The sequence below is a fragment of the Colobus angolensis genome, unplaced genomic scaffold (genome assembly GCF_000951035.1).
Source record: "Colobus angolensis palliatus isolate OR3802 unplaced genomic scaffold, Cang.pa_1.0 Scaffold54, whole genome shotgun sequence".
NCBI lineage: Eukaryota > Metazoa > Chordata > Mammalia > Primates > Cercopithecidae > Colobus > Colobus angolensis.
Genome location: NW_012118932.1, coordinates 1150090 through 1159682, shown reverse-complemented (window position 1 = coordinate 1159682; position 9593 = coordinate 1150090). Strand labels below are relative to the sequence as shown.

Below are 9593 nucleotides of genomic sequence, written 5' to 3'. Positions count from 1 at the left end.
AAAAAAAAAAAAAAAAAAAAATACTCTGTCGATAGTAGTATCAGAAAATAAAAGTACTTAGAAATAAATGTATTAAAATCTGAGCCAAGCATGATGGCTCATGCCTGTAATCCCAGCACTTCAGGAGACTGGTGAGAGGACTGCTTGGGCCCAGGAGTTCAAGACTAATCTGGGCGGCATAGGGAGACCCCATCTCTTAAAAAATTTTTAAAAATTAACCAGGCATGATGACGCACCTGTCGTCCCAGCTACTCAGATGGCTGAGGCAGGAGATCACTTGAGCCTGGGAGGTTGTGGCTGTAGTGAGCTATGATATTACCACTGCACTCCAGCCTGGGCAACAGATAAGACCATGTCTCAAAAAAGTAAAAATCTGTAAGACCCATGGAGAACATTGTACTATATTAAATATACAATATTCATGGGTTAGAAGATGATGCCTAATACTACAAAATGGTCAGATCTCCTCAAACTGATTGATAGAATTAGTGCAATTCGAGTCAGAATTCCAACTTTTCAAATTTTCCTTCTTTTTTTGAGACAGAGTCTCGTTCAGAATCATACAATGCTAATCAGTAAAGTGTTTAGAGATGCAAAAGTGTGGTGAACCTGTTCTAAAAAGTAAGATATAAGAAACTCAGGATAGTGTGAGGTGGGAGATGAGGAGGCCCCATAGGAAACTTTAGAACCAATGATTTCTTTTCCCTTCAACCATGTAATAAGCATATAGGCTTTCATGGTAATCGAAATGTTTAAATGTTTTAGAAGAACAACATGTTTTTTGTTTTGTTTTGTTTTGTTTTTAATGGACCACAGAGCAGCAAACACATATTTTAAAGTGCACCAGTCTTCAGCACCATAAGACAGGGTAAAAAAGAAAAAGTAAAACAATTTAAATTTAAAAAGACGGTGCACCAATCCTAAGTATACTTTCTGGTGAATTTGTGTGTGTGTATACAGCACTCTCCAGATGAAGACGGAATATTTACAAAGCTTTGCTTGTGCCCTTTCCAGTCAGTGTCCCCTCCCCATCCGTGCTGTACTGTGATTCTTAACATATGTTGTATGACTGTTCTCTCATAAACTATTTGTTTTCATAAGGCAGACTTGGAAAGATCTTAAGACATTAGTGAAAAAAGCAAATCACGGGCCGGGTGCAGTAGCTCACGCATGTAATCCTAGCACTTTGGGAGGCTGAGGCAGGCGGATCGTTTGAGGTCAGGAGTTCAAAACCAGCCTGGCCAACATGGTGAAACCCCGTCTCTACTAAAAATACAAAAAAATTAGCCAAGCGTGGTGGCGGCCACCTGTAATCCCAGCTACTGGGGAGGCTGAGCCAGGAGAATTACTTGAGCCCAGGAGGCGGAGGTTGCATGAGCCAAGGTCACACCACTGCACTCCATCCCGGGCGACAGAGCGAGCCTCCATCTCAAAAAAAAAGAGTGTGAGGCTGGGTGTGCTGGCTCACACCTGCAATCCCAGCACTTCGGGAGGCCAAGGCAGGTGCATCACTTGAGCCCAGGAGTTTGAGACCAGCCTGGGCAACATGCAGAAACCCTGTCTCTACAAAAAATAACAAGAATTAGCCGGGCGTGGCATGCCTGTGGTCTCAGCTGTTTGGGAGGCTGAGGTGGCAGGATCACTTGAGCCTGGGAGGTCAAGGGTGCAGTGACTGTGATGGTGCTACTGTACTTCAGCCTTGGTGACAGAGCGAGACCCTGCCTTACAGGTGCGGTGGCTCAAGCCTGTAATCCCAGCTCTTTGGGAGGTTGAGGTGGGTGGATCACCTGAGGTCAGGAGTTCAAGACCAGCCTGGCCAACATGGCAAAACCCCGTCTCTACTAAAAATGTAAAAATTAGCCAGGCATGGTGGCGAGTGCCTGTAATCCCAGCTACTCAGGAGGCTAAGGCAGAGAGAATTGCTTAAAACTCAGTGAACTGAGATTGTGCCACTGCACTCCAGCCTGGGCAATAGAGTGAGACTCCGTCTCAAAAAAATAAATCAATAAAACAATGGCCAGGTGTGGTAGCTCATGTCTGTAATCCCAACACCTTGGGAAGCCTAGGTGGGTGGATCACCTGAGGTCAGGAGTTCGAGACCAGCCTGTCTCTACTAAAAATACAAAAATTCGCTGGTGGTGCACGCCTATAATCCCAGCTACTTGGGAGGCTGAGGCAGGAGAGTTGCTTAAACCCAGGAGGCGCGTGCCATTGTACTTCAGCCGGGGCGACAGAGCGAGACTGTGTCCCCCAAAAATAAAATAAATAAAAAAGATAGTATGTATTTCATAGAAGTCGTATTTTTTAAAAAATTGATTACGTATGTTGAAAGGAAAGCCTTAGACAAATTAACAGTTTAATTGAGCAAAGGACAGTTCACAAATCGGCAGCCTCTCGAGCCACAGTAGGCTTAGAGAGACGCCAGTGGAGCCACATGTTGGAAGAAGATTTACGGACAGAAAAAGGAAAGTGATACACGGAAAGCAGAAGTGAAGCGCAGAAACAGCCGGAGTGGTGACAGCTTGGCATTTGCCTAATTTGAACAGTTGGCCCCCTTTGGCCAAAACTTGGTGACTGGCACAAGAGTATGTTACAGGCTGTTTACACCTCCATTTAGGCTGTAGTTCACTATGTACAGAGAAACCTTTGGGCTGAGCCTAAAATATGTAAGGAGGCAGCTTTAGGCGAAACTTAAAATAAAACGTAAAAGGAAGCAAATGGAAATGGATCCCAAAAATTCAGATTCAAGGTAAAAAGAAAAAAAAAAGTTCTTAAAACATGGGAAAGGAAAGGGCTGATGCCATATATTTCCCATAATTCTGTTTTAAGAGACAGGGTCTCACTGTCCCCCAGGCTGTAGTGGCAAGAAAATAGCTCACTGCAGCCTCAGACTCTTGGGCTCAAGCGATCCTCCCACCTCAGCTTCCAGAGTAGCTGTACTATAGGCACACACCATTATGCCCAGCTAATTTTTCTTTTTAATTTTTTGTAGAGATGGGTCTTGCTGTGTTGTCCAGTTTTCGGACTCCTGGCCTCAAACGATCCTCCCACTTCAGCCTCCCAAAGTGTTAGAATTACAGGCATGAACCACCACGGCCAGTTTCGCTTATTTTTTAGGATGAGCATGTATTCATACATTACTTGGTTATTATAAATAAGGAATATCCAAGAGAGTTAATGAATGTTCAGGGATTCTGTTCGATAAGTAACAACATTTTGTTCTTTGCTTATGAACTTCAAAACAACAATTAGAACACTGATGCTTTGGTACTAGTATACTCAGTAACTAGTGGTCCAGCATCAGCATTGGCAGAAGGAATCAGTTCTTCTGCCTTGAGAAACTAAATGAGACTAAGCTTCCTTTCAACTGAAAATTTGGTTCTTGTTCTTCAAAGTTTACACAGTAAATATATAGACTGATACAACTAAATACATGGGTTAGGTACTCTTGTTTGCCCGCAAGGAATATTCATTTATATGAATAATTGAATTGAATAAATGAATGTTCTTTATATGAGATCTTTGTTTAGGTTTTATTGTTCCATATGCTACTTGTTGGTGCTTTTGACACCGTGTAACTTACGGATTTGTGTATTATTTATAGTCACTTTTTTTTTCTTTAATTCTAAAAGTAATAGCTAGCTGCTCTTTGAAAATCACCCAAAGTTACCACCAATTGGAGACAACCAACATTTTGGGAAATTTCTGCCATTTTTAAACATAGTTATGTGAGGGTTTTGATATTTTACAGTTTTTAAACTATACCTACCATCTTGTAGCCTGCCTTTTCTATTCCCCTATTCCCCCTTCTTTTATAACATTTTCCATTATATTAAAAACTTAGTGTTTTCAGTGGCAAACAGCTTATTATATTGAAGATTCTTAGAAATGCAAAGATATGACCAGGCATGGTGGCTCACGCCTGTAATCCCAGCACTTTGGGAGGCCGAGGTGGGCGGATCACCTGAGGTCAAGAGATTGAGACCATCCTGGCCAACATGGTGAAACCCTGTCTCTACTAAAAATACAAAAATTAGCCGGGCGTGGTGGCGCATGCCTGTAGTCCCAGCTACTCAGGAGGCTGAGGCAGGAGAATCGCTTGAACCCGGGAGGTGGAGGTTGCAGTGAGCCAAGATCACGCCACGACACTCCAGCCTAGCGACAGAGCGAGACTTCTCAAAAAAAAAAGAAAAAAGAAAAAAGAAACGTAAAGATATGTGTTTCTAAGAAAAGAGTTGAGGGCCAGGCACAGTAGCTCAAGCATGTTATCCCAGCACTTTGGGAGGCCGAAGCAGGCGGATCACCTGAGGTCAGGACTCCGAGACCAGCCTGGCCAACATGGTGAAACCCAGTCTCTACTAAAAATACAAAAATTAGCCGGGCGTGGTGGCACACACCTGTAATCCCAGCTACCTGGGAGGCTGAGGCAGAAGAATCGCTTGAACATGGGAGGCGGAGGTTGCAGTGAGCTGAGATTGCACCACTGCACTCCAGCCTGGGTGGCAGAGCGAGACTCCATCTCAGAAAAAAAAAAAAAAGAGAGTTGATATAAAAGTGTATATGATGACATCTCTATACCCAGAATAGTAAGGAATTTAACTGTGGACTTTTTCCCAATAGTAGAGATTTAAAATGTAGTGAACAGCCAACATTTCTGGCATAAAGAAGAAGCTATCATATCCCTTCTCCTGGCTTAAAGCATCATTTTCATTACTTTTGTGAAGACTGTAGAGTCTTGCATTGTTTTGATGCTATCTGCCTTTTTCAGTTTTTTTCAAGAATTAAGAAATATTTATGCCAAATGCAGTGGCTCACGGCTGTAATCCCAGCACTTTGGGAGGCCGAGGCAGATGGATCACCTGAGGGTCAGGAGTTCGAGACCAGCCTGACCAACGTGGTAAAACCCCGTCTCTACTAAAAATACAAAAATTAGCCAGCTGTGGTGACGTGTGCCTCTAATCCCTGCTACTCAGAAGGCTAAGGCAGGAAAATCACTTAAACCTGGGAGGCGGAGGTTGCAGTGAGCTGAGATCGTGCCACTGCACTCCAGCCTGGGTGACAGAGGGAGACTCCATCTCAAAAAAAAAAGAGAAAAGAAATATTTAGATTTGACTTTTACTTCCTCTTCTGTTTTTCACTAAAATATCAATACTCAACCATTTAAGTTTTGTCCTGGCATTAGACCAAAATACCTGAAGCGTGAAAATGAAATACACTCTGATAAATCAGTCAAGCAGCAAACCAGACAACCTTCAGTATAAATAGCTTTATTATGTTGGGTACCTACTATCTGCCTTTCAAAGAGTTCAAACTTTAGTAAACTTTTCTTTCAGGTATTTGACACCTAAATCTCCGTTTGGGTCAGCCTCACACTCTGAAGCTGTACAAGAAATCAGGGAAAACTCCGTATCTAAGGTATGTTGATACTGAAGATGTTCTGAGTGTTGCTAGTTTATTAATGCTGTAGATTACTGGTATCGATAGTTTTCTACCTTTTAACAAAAGCCACTATAGTGAATCAGACATTCTTTCTGAGTCCTCTTAGGTTCACCTAGAGAAAAAGCACTTTTTCTCTAAAGGAAACTACAATTTTTAAAATAAACATACTATAAAAAGCAAATCTACCTTAAAAAGCAAAGTTTTTCTCTAATGGGCTAGAGAATAAATAATTTTGCCTTTGCAGTTAGTATGGTCTGTGTCATAGCTTCTTAGCTATGCTGGTGTAGTGTGAAAGCATCTACAGATAATATGTAAACACATTAGCTTGAATGCATTCCAGTAAAACTGTTTACAGAAACAGTCAGGAGGCTGGATTTGGTCCATGAGCCATAGACTACTGATCCTTGACCTACGTAATCCAGACTCACAAAACTGAATAACTTATACCTGGCGCCAGCTTCACTTAGAATATTACAAGATGGAGCCAGAATGTGGTGGCTTGCGCCCGTAATCCCAGCATTTTGGGAGACTCAGGCAGGTGGATCACCTGAGGTTGAGAGTTCAAGACCAGCCTGACCAATGTGGAGAAACCCCATCTCTACTAAAAATACAAAATTAGCCAGGCATGGTGGTGCGTGCCTGTAATCCCAGCTACTCAGGAGGCTGAGGCAGGAGAATTGCTTGAACCCAGGAAGTAGAGGTTGCAGTGAGCCGAGATCGTGCCATTGCACTCCAGCCTGGGCAACAAGAGCGAAACTCCGTTTCAAAAAAAATACATATTACAAGATGGGAGGCTAAGCACAGTGGCTCATGCCTGTAATCCCAGCACTTTGGGAGGCTGAGGTGGGTGGAAAGTTGGGAGTTCGAGACCAGCCTGGCCAATGTGGTGAAATCCCATCTCTACTAAAAGTACAAAAAAAAAAAATTAGCCAGGTATGGCACACACCTGTAGTCCCTGCTACTCAGCAGGCTGAGGTAGGAGTATTGCTTGAACCCGGGAGGCGGAGGCTACAGCAAGCCGAGATCATGCCATTGCACGCCAGCCTGGCTGACAGAGTGAGACTCCACCTCAGGAAAAAAAAAAAAAAGAAGAATATTACGAGATGAGGAAAAGTGTGCTAGTAAGGCAGCATCAGGCACATGTGTTCAGCAGGAGCCCTCAGCAGCAGAGCTCCAAGGTGACAGCCTGGAAAAAGGCTACACAAGTGAGTGTATTAACTACTTGGAGGCCGCGTGCCCCATAAGGGTCATTATTTCTTCTAACGGTGGGTGTAGCTTCCAGGGTCTTGGTAAGAAACACACCCAGTCAAGTTACTTATAGAAGTCCCAAGCTTTGTCTTCCAAACACTAGGTGTTTTTTTTTTTTGCTTGTTTGTTTTGTTTTGTTTATTTTTTTTTTTTGAGAGAATCTCTCGCCCAGGCTGGAGTGCGGTGCATACTCAGTGCATCCTCAGCTTCCCCGGCAGCTGGGACTACAGGCGCCCACCCCCACGCCCGGCTCATTTCTGTGTTTTTAGTAGAGACGGGGTTTCATCATGTTGGCCAGGCTGGTCTCAAACTGCTGACCTCAGGTGAGCTGCCCGCGTCAGCCTCCTGAAGTGGTGGGATTACAGGCGTGAGCCACCGCGCCCGGCCATGTTACAGATATCTTTCAATATCATTTATACATATCTCTACGTTGATATTAGACTGCGTTTACGCCTTGTGGCAAAACCGAGAGTCGGTGGCACTACCTCAGGGATGACACAGATAATTAGATATTACGAGTTACTAGACTGGCTGGTAGATCTTCTTATTTAGTGGATTAATGCACATTATTACATCACATTTTTTTAAACCTTTTAATGATTTTGTTACAATATAAATTGTTCCTTTTGTAAAGCTACTATGTATCTTAATTTTTTAGTTAAAAACATTATTCTCAGAAGTGGTCTGTAAGCTTCACCTAAATGCCAAAAGGAGGGTCCACAATACAGAAAAGGGGTAAAAACACCTGTGCTGGCGGACCTTTGTGAGGTGAAAGGAGGTCAGGTCCTGATACCAGCTATTGGCCATATTTGGAATCTAGTCTATAGGTTTTAATCTGTAGGTTTTCATGGGAGTGAAAATGAAGTAATGGCTTAATCGAAATTTGCCCATGAAATAAAAATTCTATGAAGAATAAATATACACCTACTTGGGAGACTGAGGCAGGAGAATCACTTGAACCTGGGAGGTGAAGGTTGCAGTGAGCTGAGATCGTGCCACTGCACTCCAGCCTGGACAACAGAGCAAGACTCTGTCTGGAAAAAAAAGAAAAGAAAGAAATATACCTTATTAGTAATAATAGTGCATAATGACAGTTCCGCTATAGTATCAGTGTAATTAGACTTACATCTTATGATTTGATATTTTCCCCTAGGTCACTCAGTCTTTTTCTGTTTTCTACAGGACACTGACAGTAGTGATATGAAAAGCCCAACAGGGAAAGACACACAAATAGAAGATATGCCGACACTTTCTCCACAGATACCCCTTGGAACTGGAGAACAAGGTGCAGATTCTTCAGCAGAGTCGCCTATGCCATGGTTATGTGTCTGTGGTGCCGAATGGTACCACGAAGGAAACGTCAAAACAAGAGCAGGCAATCATGATAAACAGTTCTGTGTCTTAAGTCACGAGGGACCTAAAACCAGCGTTCCCGACCCTGAAGAAACTGCAGTCACGCCTTGTGGCAGAACGGAGAGTGGGTGTGCCCCCACATCAGGGGTGACCCAGACAAATGGAAACAACACAGGTGAGGCAGAAAACGAAGAGCTGGGCCTACTGATCAGTAAGGATATGTCCAAAAGAAAAAACCAAGAATCGTCCTTTGAAGCAGTCACGGATCCATGCTTTCCTGCAAAAAGAAGAAAAATGTCCCCCGAGTGTTCACCAGATCAAGAGGAAAGAGAAATAAACTTTACCCAGAAACTGATAGATCTGGAGCATCTGCTGTTTGAGAGACATAAACAAGAGGAACAGGACAGGTTATTGGCGTTACAACTTCAGAAGGAGGTGGATAAAGAGCAGATGGTGCCAAACCGGCAGAAAGGATCTCCAGATGGGTATCACCTCCGCGCTCCGTCCTCCCCTCCAGACAGAGTGCCAGATGGACAGAGGAAGAATCCCAGAGACAGGAACTCCAAAAGGGAAACTCATACAGAGCGTCCAAAACCGCAGAGAGGCTCCAGGGACGAAAATAGGCACCTGTCTTTAAAGATGCAGTGGAAGCATTCAGTGAATGGAAGAAAGATGCCAAATTCTTCTAGAGATCAGTGTAATGTATCCAAAAGTGCTCATTCCCTACAGCCTAGTATTTCACAGAAAAGTATTTTTCAGATGTTTCAGAGATGCACAAAGTAATGCCTGGTAAAGGGAGTGCTTTGTGATCTAGTAAAGCTGGACCGTGAAGCCCTTTTCTATCATGGAATCGTTATCCACGTGTTACTCATGCTGCTCCCTGGGCACGCTCATTGTCCTTAATAAAGGTCTGTGTGGTGGTGAGGGCTGCATAGACACATGTGCTTCTGCACAGCTCAGCGGTAAGCGGGGGTCCCCTGTCGTTTCCTTAATAACGGATATGTATTAAGTTTACAATTCCTATCGATAGCTTAAGCTTTGGCCAACTCCAGGAAGTCTCCACATGCCACGGTCTTTCCAAAAAATGCATGTTTTATGGCCTTTGCTCACCTTTTCGTCATGACTGGTGATCAGAGCAAGATTGTACTATTCTAAGTAATTAAGGAACCCATGCAGGGTTTAAAATGTATTTTCTTGCTATTGTCCCATGTTTTACAGAGTACACAAAAGGTATTTTCCTAAAGTAATCTAATTTCCATCTCCAGTTTAATTCAGTTTTCGGCATTGTAGCATTTCCTTTGGTTTTTGTTTTGTTTTGTTTGACGGAGTTTCAAAATTTGGATTCATATTCATATGTGGGAAATCCCAGATATTTCTTTTCTTTTTTCTTTTTTTTTTGAGATAGAGTCTTGCTCTGTTGCCCAGGCTGGAGTGCAGTGGCGCGGTCTCAGCTTACTACAACCTCCGCCTCCAGGGTTCAAGTGATTCTCCTGTCTCAGCCTCCTGAGTAGCTAGGATCACAGGCAAGTGCCACCATGCCCAGCTATTTTTTT

The 9593-nt window shown here is 43.3% G+C and overlaps 1 protein-coding gene and 1 pseudogene across 2 annotated transcripts in view; both read left to right on the top strand.

The window, feature by feature from the left end:
* The window catches only part of LOC105525505 (E3 ubiquitin-protein ligase RNF168), a 33455-nt gene extending 24570 nt beyond the window's left edge, over positions 1-8885 (top strand). Inside the window, exons 5-6 of the mRNA XM_011961173.1 lie at positions 5334-5415; positions 7870-8885. Of these exons, the coding sequence (XP_011816563.1) occupies positions 5334-5415; positions 7870-8823 (1036 nt within the window). The 3' untranslated portion in view covers positions 8824-8885. The remainder of the gene's footprint in view (positions 1-5333; positions 5416-7869) is intronic.
* Positions 8885-9593, top strand: part of LOC105525567 — a 5436-nt pseudogene continuing 4727 nt past the window's right edge. The window contains exon 1 of the transcript XR_001003941.1: positions 8885-9002. The product of XR_001003941.1 is annotated as an E3 ubiquitin-protein ligase RNF168 pseudogene (transcript). The remainder of the gene's footprint in view (positions 9003-9593) is intronic.